Below are 13,836 nucleotides of genomic sequence, written 5' to 3'. Positions count from 1 at the left end.
AAATCCCAACCTCCCAGGAGGCAGAGCAGCCATAATTAAAGTACCTCCACTCTCCCTCTCTTTAACACTCCCAGTGGTATTTCATGAAACATTTAGATTCTATGCATCATATTAAAAGCCGTCGAATTACATTTTTATGCACTGGGCATGATGGCTCACATTTTTAATCCCAATACTCTGGAGGTCGAGGTAGGTAGAGATGAGTTTGAGGCCAGCCTGATCTACATAGTGAGTTCCAGGCCTGCCAGGCATAAATAGTGAAAGCCTATCTCAAAATAAAAATACAGCTTAACTACTGTACTGTGAAAACTCAAGCCTATATGTTGCTCTTTTACTTATAATCTTCAAGGCATAATTTTACTAAAGTATCAATATCTTATAAATGCGATTTTGTAAGCAATAGTACTACATTAAGTAAAGGCAGTTCTAAGTGACCAAGTTGCTATGGAGAAATAATAGGCTTAGGGAGGAATCAACCTTTTGATTCTAAATTTATGAACTCAGTATTTCAATATTTAAATTATTTATAAGTTAAATTTAAATAAATTTAAGTAAATTTTCTTCAAGCAAAATGATAATGATTAAATTACATAATTCATTATGGTACTATTCCACTGAGTGTCTCTTGATACTCCATCTATCTAAATATGTAAAATAGTATAAACTTTTATTTTAAACTATGTTCTCTTGGGGCAAAATAAAGACAAAGTTCAATAATATGCTTTCTAAGAAAATTATTCTTTTTTGGTTTTGCATAATTCATTACTTTTTGATTGACTCTACAGTCCTAAAATAATTATAGCCTAACTGGACAAATAGCTAATTTAAATACCTCTCCCTCCCCTGTCAAAATCTAAATTTCTAGTATTATCTGAGACTATACAGACATGTTACAAAGTTTTGTTTAAACAGAGAATGGTAAGGTTCTCTGGAGCCACAGATTTCTATGTGTGGACGAATGCACCAAGCAAGCCAAAACTTCAAACAGCAAGATTTAAGTAATTTCAATTTCTGTCTCCGAAACAGCACAAATTGGGGTTGCTAATAGTATTTACTAGCTAAAAAGTAAACACAGTTCACAAATATGGTAACTAAATGAGTTAATACGTGCACAATATAATAGAGCCTAGCTCAGAGTCAGTATAACTGGAGTATTATGTAGTAGCAGTAGTAGGCATAGCTGACTTAAGTGTCTTTAATAGCAATATTATACAACTGCAGTCTAGAAATGATATTCTTGACAGCCTTTTTAAAGCTGTTTCTCAACTTACTCTTACTTCTTTGTCTCCAACAAAACAAATAACACGGAGAGACGGAACCCATCGTTTAAATTCATTCATCCAGTTGTGTAACGTAGACTTTGGAACTAAAACCATGTGGGGTCCGGGAATGTTTCTGTAGTGCTTCAGATAACCAAGCAAAGCAATGGTTTGTAAAGTCTTCCCAAGACCCTGCATTATCATCACAAGGGGGAAAACACATAAATACACTTTACAAAGGAAACGATTTATTAGAAACAACATTAGGAAAAATACTTGCCACCTATCTCACATTGGGAATTAGGTTTCCACCGATGAAAAGTAAGGGGAGACTTTTTTTAAAAAAGAAGAAAGACACAAAACCATTCCAGTTCAGTACTTGTTGTGAGTGAGGAGGAAAAGAACCAATAACGTGTAGTTAAATAATTGTGTAATAAATTACCTTTCCATTGAGGACATGCTGACTCTATTTAGGAGCAAGTGAACTGATTACATAATCTCTTCTAGTAGGTGCAAAACTGGGAATTTTGAAATGTACGTTTCACAAAAGTAGACTTTTTTCTACAACCTCCTGAGATGGTGACCTTTCTTTCCTATTGTCACCAACATTACTTCAGCACATTAAATATGCAGACTGTGCGTCTCAAGAGACTCACGGCTGTCTACTTATGCCTCATACCCTTTAACAACCTTAGGAATCAAAAAGGAACAGAACACTGCAGTGAGAAAAGACCTTAGAGATCTCCAAGCACAGTGTGCTTTTTCAAAGTAACATATCACCCATGAGCCTGCCACTTCGCCCATGGGAAAGATACCTATGCAGTATGCTCGCTAGCCTTTTAAAGTCAGTCTTTTAAAATAAAGAGTTGGGGTGTGTCTTAGTGGAGAGCGCTTGCTTAGCATGAAGCCCTGGGCTTGATCCCAGCCTCACAAGTAAAAGTAAACACTAAATAATTAAGCAGCTTTTTGCCTTTATCTCTAAGTGAAGCAGATAACTTCACTCTATAAATCTAAGCTAAATACCACTTTTATGGACTATATCTTATCTGACAAGTCACTTAAGATGGATTGTTATGGCCAATATCCACCAAAACCTTAAAATGTTTAAGAAGATAATTCCACTTCCAGGAGTCCTGTAAGAACCATCTAAGAGGAACAGAAAAACTAAGGACAAGATTGTCATCGTAGCTCTATTTATACCACACAGCTAACAGTCCAAACAGGCAGCAAGACAAGAGTGGGCAGAAACAGTGGTACCTCCTTAAGACTGTTAGGCAGTAAAAGCTTCCTTTGACAAACTGTTTTAATGCTATGAAAGATACATATGAATGTGAAGTCAGAATGCCAAATTATACATACGATATGAGCTCATCTAGAAAAAAAGTTTAAAAAGAAAGATATCAAAATGACAACTGTGGTGATTTCTTTATTATTATTATTATTATTATTATTATTATTATTATTATTATTATTTATTATGTATACAATGTTCTGTCTGCATGTATGCCTGCCCACCAGAAGAGGGCACCAGATCTCATCATAGATGGTTGTGAGCCACCAAGTGGTTGCTGGAAATTGAATTCAGGACCTCTGGAAGAGCAGCCAGTGCTCTTAACCTCTGAGCCATCTCTCCAGCCCCAACTGTGATTATTTCTTGATGGCAGAATTATTACTACTTCATTAAAATTACTTAGTTACTTAATTTAAAAATTTATTGTTCTAAATTGCATATATTCTCTAAACTCCCTTCCTCTCTTTTGCTAATTAAAACAAGTTGGACATGATGGGCTGCACCTGCAATCTCAGCTACTGGGGTGGGGGCTGAAGCAGGAGAATCGCAAGTTAAAAGCTTAAGCAACATAATGGGACCTTAACTCAAAACAAAATATATAAAAGGGACTGGTGTGTAGCATGGTAATAGAGTCCTTGCCTAGTACACACAAGGCCCTAGGTTTAAGTTCCAGTATTGGAAATGAAAAGAAAATGATATTTTTTTTAAATAAAAGGACAATAAAAGATAAGATGAATTAAAACGTATCTGGAATGAGTAGACTCTTGAAGGATCTTTAGATCATTTGTCGTAGACAGGTTCTGGCCAAGAAATTCTTGGGATGAATAATCCTGGTCCTTCTGGAGAGAGATAAATCAAGGCCCTTGCCCTCTGAACTGAATAATGTAAATGTAAGGTGCTACTGACTCTTGCTTTTACAAAAATGCTCTGCCACACAACTAATAGCCTGCTCATGCAAAGATGAGTGCCTACGGGATTGACTAGATGTCATAGAGTGCATGTCATCACTTGGCCTTCTGGAGAGTAGTAATTGAAAATATGGCTCCTAAGTCCATAACTATTATATTATTGGGTAAAATAGGTCTATTACACCCTCTTTCCTCTCTTTAATTTCATTATTTTATCTTAAAATACAAATCTGGGCCTTCATATAACCCCCTCATCTACTCAATTAGCATCTTGTATGATCTTACTTTTTCTGTTATTTTACATGCATGACCATGATTCATTATCTTATCAAAAGACTCACTTGGCACTCTACTCTTATGGAGACTCAACACTGAAGCTGAATATCATGGCTATGCCTATAATCCCAACACTCAGAAGGCTAAAGCAAAAGAATTGAAACCCATTAGTCTGAGGCCACATAATAGTGGCCTATCATAGTGAGTTAAAAAACAACATTCATTCATTCATGTATGAATTCGTTCATTTATGTGTTGTTTGGTTTATACATCCTACCTATTTCCTAAGAAGATGCCAGGTTGCCTATTATAAAAACATGGAACACAAATCAAAGGCAAAACAGAAATGAAAAGTTATCAAGGAAAACCATACTAGAAGGTAAGCATAAGAGAAGAAAAGAAAAAGAAAAAGAAAAAGAAATCGCCAAGGGCAGCCCTTAAAGGGTGAAGAGATACTCCTTTGACATTGCACTTTTCTCTGGGCTTCCTAGAAGCCAAAGTGCAAACAAAAGCAAAAGCAAAAAGAGGTGTTGTAGCACTTCAGGGAATCTCCGTTGATCTTTGTGCTGGGCAAAGAGCTATATTCTAGAAGTTGTTTGAACAATTGTAGACTACAAACATTCTTTTGCAGGCAGGAGACAGAGTTCAGAGGTGAAGAGCACTTGTTGCTCTGACAAAGGACCTGGGTTCCATTCCCCGCACTCACGTGATGGCTCACAACCATTCATAACTCCAGTTCCACATGTTCTGATGCCTTCTTCTCGCCTCCCCAGACACTGCAGACACATGGTACACATACAGGCAGGGAAGACACTCACAAACATAAAGGAAAATTTAAAAAGCTAAAAAGTAAATCGTTTTGCCACTAAGTAAAGTTTCCAGGTATAGGGTTTGAGGGAACCCTGGCACAGGTAGTTCAAATTTACATTACAAACTTTGAGTAACTCAGAACATATTTCAAATACCAGCCCCTTACCATTTCATCAGCTAAAATACCATTGACTCCATTTTCATACAAAGAAATCAACCAGTTCAGTCCTCGAATTTGATAATCTCGCAGGGGTCCACCTTTCACATCTGAAAGTAAAAATGAAGAACCTCTCATACTCTGTTAGGATACTCAAGGAAATTTGTTTTTCTCAAAAGGAACTGTTAAAGCGGCCGTGACTGTGAAGAAATAAATACTCACAGGAAGGTGAGACCTCAAATCTAACACACACATTTGATGTTTTCCTACTCTCTGACAGCAGTTCTTCATCTTCTTCTTGTTCTGTGCGCCTGTGGCGATAGCTAAGGCAGGGGGAAAAAAAAAACTTTCACATTCAACGCCAATGCTGAGGCACCAACTAAGCTAGGTTTGCTAACAACTTTTATGAAAAAGGAATGTGTTATCTGGTGTCTGGCACAGAATGTGCTAGAAGCAGTCTACATTTTTAACTAATTAAGTTCTGGTAAAGGAAAAAAAACAAATATTGTTGTCTGCAAGACATATTTATATTGCCAACAGTCATATTTTATATATAGCTATACTGAGAAAATGGAATGAGAAGGGGGAGGCATAAAGAAGGGGAAGAAAGTAGAGAGAAGGGTGCATACTCTCCAGCAGAAACCAAGGTCTGCTTGTCATCTTTCTTTACTCGAGGACGCGCCAGTTTCATGGTGAGAGGAGATGTTGGAGACTTCTGTGCTGAAGGTTGAATAAAATGTGCAAAAAGTTCTGTCTGCTTCAGTAAAAACTCAAATCTCTTTGCTCGATCTGCTTTCTAATTTACAAAAGGGAGGAAAAAGGAAAGATTTTCTTTTATATTTTATGTTACAACTTTTTATTCAAAGTTATTTAGCAAACGTTTATATTCTGCTTAACTCATGCAATATCCTTAGTGCTCTTAACATACTAATCTACCAAATTCCCTTCCGAAATCCAGGAGGTAATCACTAATGTCGTAGCCATTTTACAGATGATAAAATGGAGGTACAGAATGAGCAAGGAACATTCCCAAGCTTCAACAGCTTGTAAGTAACCAAAATTTAAAAAGGCATTTCAGTTTGAACAGAAGAAAAATGACCTGACATTTCTTTTTGTTTGTTTGTTTCTTTCTTTCTTTTTTTAATTAGTATTTTTTTTTATTTTTTTTATTAAAAATTTCTATCTCCTCCCCTCCTCCCACTTCCCTCCCCTTCATCCACACCCCCACTCCCTCCCTCTCCAGGACAAAGAGCACTCAGGGTTCCCTACACTATGGGAAGTCCAAGGTCCTCCCAACTCCCCCCAGATCCAGGAAGGTGAGCATCCAAACTGACAAGGCTCCCACAGAGCCTGTCCATGCAGTAGAATATTTCTTAAATGCTCCCCAAAGAAGTATACCCTTGGCATTGGAGGTATAATGTGGTGGCAGAGCATGCGCCAAGGCCCAGAGTTCAAGTCCCAGTGTCAAAATATGACAAAAGGATCACAAAGTCAAATTAGAAAATGACTCCTTCGTCTTTCTAAAATATGATTCTCTTTTCCTTAATAATAGAAAATTAAATGTCAATTATCATGCCATAAACATAGGAACACATATAAACTGGGGCCAGGTGTGGCACACACATTTAATTCCAGCACTTGGAAAGCAGAAACAGGAGGATTTTTGTGAGATCACAGCCATACTGGTCCACATAACAAGCTTTAGTACAACCAGGACTACACAGAGAGGCCTTTTCTCAAGAAACTAAAAATAAATTAAATAAATAAATAAATGAAACACATGTAAATTATGATATATACATATTATAAATTTAACTTTAAGAATTATCAAGCTGCAAATAACTGAAATCTTAAGAGTATGCAATCAGCAGCTCTCAAAAAATATTTTAATGTCATGGTACAATAATGCAATAAACATTGCGTTGAGTTGTGGTGATCTGAGAAATTCTATTTTATGTTATTAGTATGCAAGCTTTCTACCCAAGGGAAAAGAGCTTAGAGAAAAAATATTGGTACACTCATATGGGAAGCAATTAATCTGTATTAAGTAACTGAATGATATGTAGTCTAAAAGTCAATAAGCTCTAAAGCATTATATATAACTTGTAGCATCAAAATAAATGACCTTTATTTATTTTTACTTTTTAGATGCTTGTTAATTTTCTAAGAAAGAGAAAGAAGGGGTATGGGTGTGGATGGGAAGTGAGTTGGGGAGAATCTGAGGAATAAGGGGAGGGAAAACCATATTCAGAATATAGTTAAAAATCTATTTTTGATAAAAAAAATAGTAAAAAAAATTAAAAATAACTGTATTCACTGCAAAACCTTAAAAGATTTAAAGACTTGTACCTCATCCTAGATAAAGAAATGAAGTTGGTTTGGTTTTTCTTTTAAAGTTACTTTCTGACCATTCAGCAGAGAATAATTGATAAATGGTGAAAAAGTAATAAGAACACCAGAAACTTATAAGAACATTCATGAGCACAGATACAAGACTTAGAAAAAATACATTCAGATGACGAGCTGGATAAAGGCCAAAACTTTTCCACTTCGTGTTATCCTCTCTGGAATGTTGTTTTTAGAACTGTGAAAACATTAACTGTCTCCTTAGATGTGGTCTTAAACAGCAAGGCACAGGCTCTTGGAGAACAGCGATCAGCAACTAAAACATGTATTTCCTCTCTGCTTATTTCTACAACTGCAAAAATAGTCCTTTGGGGGGGAAATCAGTTCCAACTACCTGTCCAGGTCTCGATGACTGAAAATTAAACAAATCATAAAACAATATATGGCATTCAAATAAGATTACACTGCTTAAGTATGTAATACTTTCATGCATTTGGGTAAATATGCCTGAATATACCTCAAAAGATGGATTACCATAATACATATTTTCTTGATGTATCGTATTCATTTATATACAAATGAAGGAGAAATACTGATCTGGAATCATGACTGCATATCCCTTTGGGTACAAAGCCACACAGATACCGCCACTGATACCTTCATCACTAAGCACACAAAATATTTTTGCCTTATAGCATCTTAGTATTGGCTAAAGAACACTGAGCAAGAGTGAGATGTGGTTTCTCATCTCAACTATTCCACATAGTTTTCATGATCCTTCATTTTCTCCTTTGAAAATGAGATTAATTTATTCAATAAAAAGTAATAGTTGGTTCAGTGGGTAAAGTCCTTGTCACAACAGAATAACATCCTGAGGTCAGATCCCTAGCACCCACATAAAAAGGTCGGTATAATGGCACACATCTATGCTCCCAGCATTGACAAGAAGGAGGGTTGAATCTCTGGAGCTCACTAGCCATTCAGCCTCACCAAATCTGTGAGCTCTTGGTAAGACAATGAGGAAAAATTAAGTAAGAGAGAGAATGGTTAAGGAAAAAACCCACCCAAACCCATCCTCAGAGTAAGGAGGCCAGGATCAAAAAAATAAGATGGGCTGAGGAAGATAACTGACATCCACATCTGATATACGTACACACACACAAACACACACAAACACACACACACACACATACAAACACACACATACATACACACATAGATACACACTTGTGACAATTTAATGTTTCAAGTCACATTTATACTCAGAAATATGATTATGAGTCATAAACAGACAAATCTTTTTCATCTTTCATATCACTATAAAATTAACTATAAGCCATGTATGGTGGAACTAAGAATCACAGAAATCGGGATGCTAAAGCTGGAGAGAGAATCACAAGTTAAAGAACTTCTGCCTGGAATTATATAAACCAGACCTGTCTACAAACAAACAAACAACACACACACACACACACAAAAAGAGAATTACAGTATTCACTACCTTACCAAGGGCATATTTACCATTTTCTCTTCATATTCTGGGTCCATTTCTTTTTCAGATTTGGAAGTTTTAGTAGCAAGTTTGAGTTGAAACGAAGAAGAGGTTTTCTAGAATTTCAAAGGAAATAAATATCAGTCAATTGCAAAGCAAGGTCTTTAAGCTTGTCAACGTTCTTCCTTAAAGAAAGCCAAAAGTAATTAAATAACGTGATAAATAAATCACTGAGGGACGTGCATGGAGCAATGATGAGAGCCAGTTATGAAGCAGAGCTTATGATTAATCCAGTTCTGTGCACCTGAGGTCCAATGACAACGCTGAAATATCAGAGAGATTGAATTAATTAGAATAAAAATAAAAAATAAAACACTAATCCTTCTTGTCTATTTTTTTAATTAAAGCAGAAGAAATGTGTAACCATAAAATAGCAGACTTAGAAATCCTGAACAGGCTAATGCTCAACCACAAACCAAAGAATTCAAGAAATGTAAATAATAACCCTCCCAAACATTTCTTTATGTACTGGAAACCAGCCAGACGTTCAGAATAAAAGACTCTGGCTGCTGTTCCTGAAATGACACTTTTGAAATTTGTTTTCCTAGACTAATTAAAGCATGCACGTTTTTATATAGTGCGACATGATCTCATACACTTAAAATAGTCCAATAGTACAGCTTCAAACTGGTCACTTTATTTCCTCTGGAAAGAAAACTATTCTGGCTATGTTACAAAAACATTTTATTCAAGTTATTCATCAGAGATATTCTCTATTAACTGTTGACATTTTAATGCTATAATTTAGTGAACACTAGCATCAATTAGCAATGAGAAGTCTAAAATAACCTGCCAAAACAGGGTCAACATCTTATGAAAAAACAAGCCTATTGATTTAAGTATCAGAATATACATAGAGTAAATATCCTTCTCTGGGAGAAACTAAAAGATAAAGTAACAAAAAGAAGAATCTATTCATTAAGATGAATACCAAGAATACTTGAATTTGAACACAGACTTTGCAGAAATTAAAGTACAAATCTTTTTTATGAAAACAAAAGAATTGAGGTCACTTTTATCACAGCTTTTGTCCACCTGTCTCTGAAATCTTCCATAGTAATTCAGCACCAGAATGTGGCCTTAAACAAGAAAATAAAATGCCTCCAATAATTCATGACTGTCTCCCAACATTTGCTAAACGTTTTATTTTGAGGAAATTCAGAGATTATGGAACTCGACCATGGTCAGAGTCCTACTCTGGAGCACTGATCGCAGAATACCTATCTATAGTGATATACAGCATCTTATGTGCAGTGACCAACTATGTGAGCTGGCTGGAATGCAATTCTGGGTGGACTGGAATAGAAACTGAGAAAGACACTTTGAAGAGCATACATTCAACATGTCACATACGCTGGAAGTCACGATGCATGCCTCTAGTCCCAGCACTCAGGAGGCAGAGGTAGTCAGATCTCTATGAGTTCAAGGCCAGACTGGTCTACAGAGTTTAAGGAATGCCATGGCTATGTGGAGAGACCCTGTTTCTCTAAGACCCTGAAAAAAAAAACAACCAAAAAAGTCACATATACTACAAGTCTCATTTTCAAAGCAACAAAATCTTAGATATCAAAATATACATAAAATACATGAATAAATAAGTCTTTTAAAAAATTCACGCTTGTATCTTAAAAGGTTAATGAGGTGGAGTTCTCAAGTTTTCAAACAATAATAAGTACTTCATCAAATATATATATATATGCAAATATATATACATATATATGGGAAATAAACTTCACTTTCAGAAGATTACATCTCAGAAAAACATTTTATTAGTTACTTCTGTGCTTAAAAAAACTAATCACACACTAATTGAATCCCTCATCTTGAGTAGTACTACTAAAAGATAATAGTATTATCTTTTATTGACACTTTATCCAAAACTTTATTGACACTACTATCCAAAACAAATTTTTTTTTAATTTTTTTCAGGAACCAGAAGGTAAGAAAAAAATAACCCTGTGTGGGCTGTCACAATCAGTTCACTAACAGCTCTCTCCAAGTCGATCTCATTGGATAGTACAGCTTTGCACACTTAAAGGAATGAAAGCAGTACCAAATGACATAGTAAAGACTACTAAAACAAGGTGTATCATGGAGACCAGGAAGACATGGCAGAACTCTATGCCTGAAATCCTGTTCTCTATAGCAGCATCCCTTATTCCTGGGGTTAAGCATCACTGATAGTTTTGTATTTTACAGATGCTTTAAATGCTATGTCCTATACAATAGATAAGTTCTTCCTGATTGAAGTAGATGAAATCTTTAAAAAGTAAAAGTAAATACCTTGCTATTGAGGAGGCAAAAATTATTAGAAGGGGAAATAACTAGAAGCTATTATTACTTTTGTAAAAAGCCTGAGAAATGGTTATTTAGTTGAGGGGAAACAAGCTGCTTAATGTCCGCTGGCTTGGTATCACTGTCAAAGTATAATAACCAATGACTATGAGGAAAGAATAAATGTGTACTTCTTCCAGATTCAAGGTAGTTCAAAATGTTCATAACATGTTTAAATGGTGTGTATATATGTGTGTTTCTATACATTTGCTTGGCTGTGTGCCATGCATCAAGTGTGGGGAACAGAAGAGAGTATCAAGGTTCCTCCTCCGTTGCTTTCTACTTATTCCTTTGAGGCAGTGTCTCTCTCTCAACCAAGGGTTGCCTTTTTTCCACTAGGCTTATAGCCACCAAGACCCCACAGTCTTTCTAGCTCTGTCACCCTCAAAAATAAGGTCTTCAGGTGTGTAGAGGTCTAGTGTGTTACCTGGCTAGCGGGACGCACATTCTAGTCCTCATGACTGTCCCAATCTAAGCTTTTAAAGACAACTGAAAAATTTTTAAAAAAAGAAAATATTGACCAAAATAGGAAACTCTGGAGACCCAGGAAATGCAGCTTCTATCCTGAGTGGACAAATGAGGTTCCACCAGAGCAGTGTATAGAGTTCATGATCATACAGCAATACATTTCATGTTTGGGAAATATACTTTATTGACCCCCAGTCTTTTCACAATGGAAATCCAAAAACTTATACAGTTTCAAAATCCAGCATTGACTACTTTCCAAAAAAGAAGGAAGAAGAAGGAGGGGGGAGGAGTGGAGAGGAGGAAGAAGAAGAGGAAGGAGAGGGAGGAGAAGAAGGAGAGGAAGAGGAAGAGGAAGAGGAAGAGGAAGAAGAAGAAGAAGAAGAAGAAGAAGAAGAAGAAGAAGAAGAAGAAGAAGAAGAAGAAGAAGAAGAAGAAGAAGAAGAAGACGAAGACGACGACGACGACGACGATAAAAGGCACTAGATACATTTCTGAATCTTGATACATGGTATTTGACCCAGATTTAATCATCAATGTTGTCTTATTGATCCAGGTATTCCACACATCTTCTATCCAGTATCTCCCATGGCTTTCACTTAGCACTACAGTTGTCTTCTGCTTAGTCGACTTTGTAACAGTAAACTGAGTGACTTAAGGAACTGCTGGGATTTAGCATCACTCTTCCAATTCAAGGCGAAAAGGTGCTCATCTCCTCCCAAAGCTGTCCGTTTAGTCGCATAGTATTGTATAATGACTCATACCAACCCACTTGAGATCTCTAAAGCATGACTTCAATTACCCACCATTTTTTAAATCATTGTGTGTCATAAACAGAAAAACATCCACCTATATACGATCTGTTCTGAAATTTTATTAGACATCAAAACTTCTTATACTCCATCCTCTCCTTTAACATCAAAGCATTTTATAGTTTTACTTGCATATTCATGTGAAATAATACCTGCTTCCTGGATTGGCCTGTAATAGGTGTGACTGACAGTGGCTCCTTCTCGTGCATATATCAGTAGTAGTTCATTCTACAGACTCGGACTTTACAACAAATTGACAAAAAAAAATTGCCTGTGTCCAGGAGTGAATGGTGCCCCAGTAAGCAAGGGAAGTGAAAAGCTGGAAGACCAGGCCAGATGTGTGTGTGGAGGCCAGAGTGGAGGGGGGGCGGGGGCGGGGGGCGGAGGGCGCGGGGGTTAGTCTGGGTGGCCTGGGGCGAAACACTCTACCACCAGGGGCTGGGCAGAAGAGGGTGAGGGTGCAGAGACTGGACATTTTCCTAAGACAGCAAGCATGGTTCCTCAATGTGAGGATTGTAAGGTAAACCGCGGAGAGGTTGTTTTCTTCACATGACACCCCCTCCTCACCATGAGGCGGGGATCAAAGGAACAAGGGGGATTTTTTTATTTCCATAATCCCAAAGACAGACAGTGCCAATCAAAGAAAGCATTCTCTTCGAACCATTTTCCCCCTTCCCCGTCCTGCTCCCCCTACCACCAGCACCTTGAAATTTAAATTGCAAATATAAGCCCCAGTCAAACCCCCTTCAGCGACGGTGGGACTGAAGGGCCCAGATTTCCCAGGCAGAGGCCGACGGGAAGAGGGGGGTAAAATAGGAGAACGAGCGAGAAAAGGGAGAGGCGGAGGCTTTTTCCTGCACAGCCCCATCCCCCCCCCCCATACCGTTTCCCCAGTTCCGGGAAGGTGGGGAGCCCGGGACTAGGAAAACTCGGGGCTCAGGATCAGACACCCCGCTACCCTGCCGCGCCCTCGCCCTGCCCCGCCCCCGCCCAGCAGGCGGCCGGCAGGAAAGGGGGAGGGGAAGGAATGCTAAATGGCTCTGCCGCCCTGCTGCCCCCATCCCTGCAGGAATCGCGGTACCTGTCGGCGCCAAAAGGTCAGGATTTGGGCCCCTATGAGGGGACAGGCACAGGATGTGACCAGCACACACAGAGCGCGCGCACACACCCCTTTCCTATTTACCTCCTTCTTCTTCTCGCCCTTCTCAGTGGCCGAGGTGGCTTCCGTGGTGGCGGCAGCCGCTCCCTCCTCCTTAAAGGTGGACGGCCCGGGCTGCTCATCCTCTATGACCACGATTGTGGCTCTGGCATCCGAGGCTGCCACGGTGGCTGCCTCTGTGGCCGTGTCCGGCTCCATGGCGTTGGAGCGGGAAAGATGAAGGGGAGAAGGGAGGCTCCTGGGCGGTTGCAGTGGCTGCGCTAGGAAGAGCTAGATAGAACAGGGGTAGAGAATACTAGCTTCCAACCCCTTCGCTCGCCCCCCACCTTCTTTAAATAACCCTCAACCCTGCCCCACTTCCGTCCACCCACCCTACGTCATGGCCTCCCCCCCCATCACCCTCCCCCTCCACCCACCCACCCCCACCAATCGCGAGACTCCCCCTCCCCACCCAGAGCCCGGGCTGG

The 13,836-nt window shown here is 38.6% G+C and overlaps 1 protein-coding gene across 3 annotated transcripts in view; it reads right to left on the bottom strand.

The window, feature by feature from the left end:
- The window catches only part of Smarca1 (SWI/SNF related, matrix associated, actin dependent regulator of chromatin, subfamily a, member 1), a 72,883-nt gene extending 59,316 nt beyond the window's left edge, over positions 1 to 13,567 (bottom strand). For 2 of the 3 annotated variants that reach the window (XM_038316600.1, XM_038316602.1), the window contains exons 1-6: positions 13,394 to 13,567; positions 8,569 to 8,655; positions 5,331 to 5,497; positions 4,924 to 5,024; positions 4,711 to 4,811; positions 1,272 to 1,451 (exon numbers count right to left, since the gene is read on the bottom strand). In XM_038316600.1, the coding sequence (XP_038172528.1) occupies positions 1,272 to 1,451; positions 4,711 to 4,811; positions 4,924 to 5,024; positions 5,331 to 5,497; positions 8,569 to 8,655; positions 13,394 to 13,567 (810 nt within the window). Of the gene's footprint in view, positions 1 to 1,271; positions 1,452 to 4,710; positions 4,812 to 4,923; positions 5,025 to 5,330; positions 5,498 to 8,553; positions 8,656 to 13,393 lie in introns of all 3 variants that reach the window. The other variant, XM_038316601.1, reaches the window with a different exon arrangement.
- Between the last annotated feature and the right edge of the window lie 269 nt (positions 13,568 to 13,836).

The sequence above is a fragment of the Arvicola amphibius genome, chromosome X, assembly GCF_903992535.2.
Source record: "Arvicola amphibius chromosome X, mArvAmp1.2, whole genome shotgun sequence".
Lineage (NCBI taxonomy): Eukaryota > Metazoa > Chordata > Mammalia > Rodentia > Cricetidae > Arvicola > Arvicola amphibius.
This window is presented reverse-complemented; position numbering and strand designations above follow the sequence as displayed.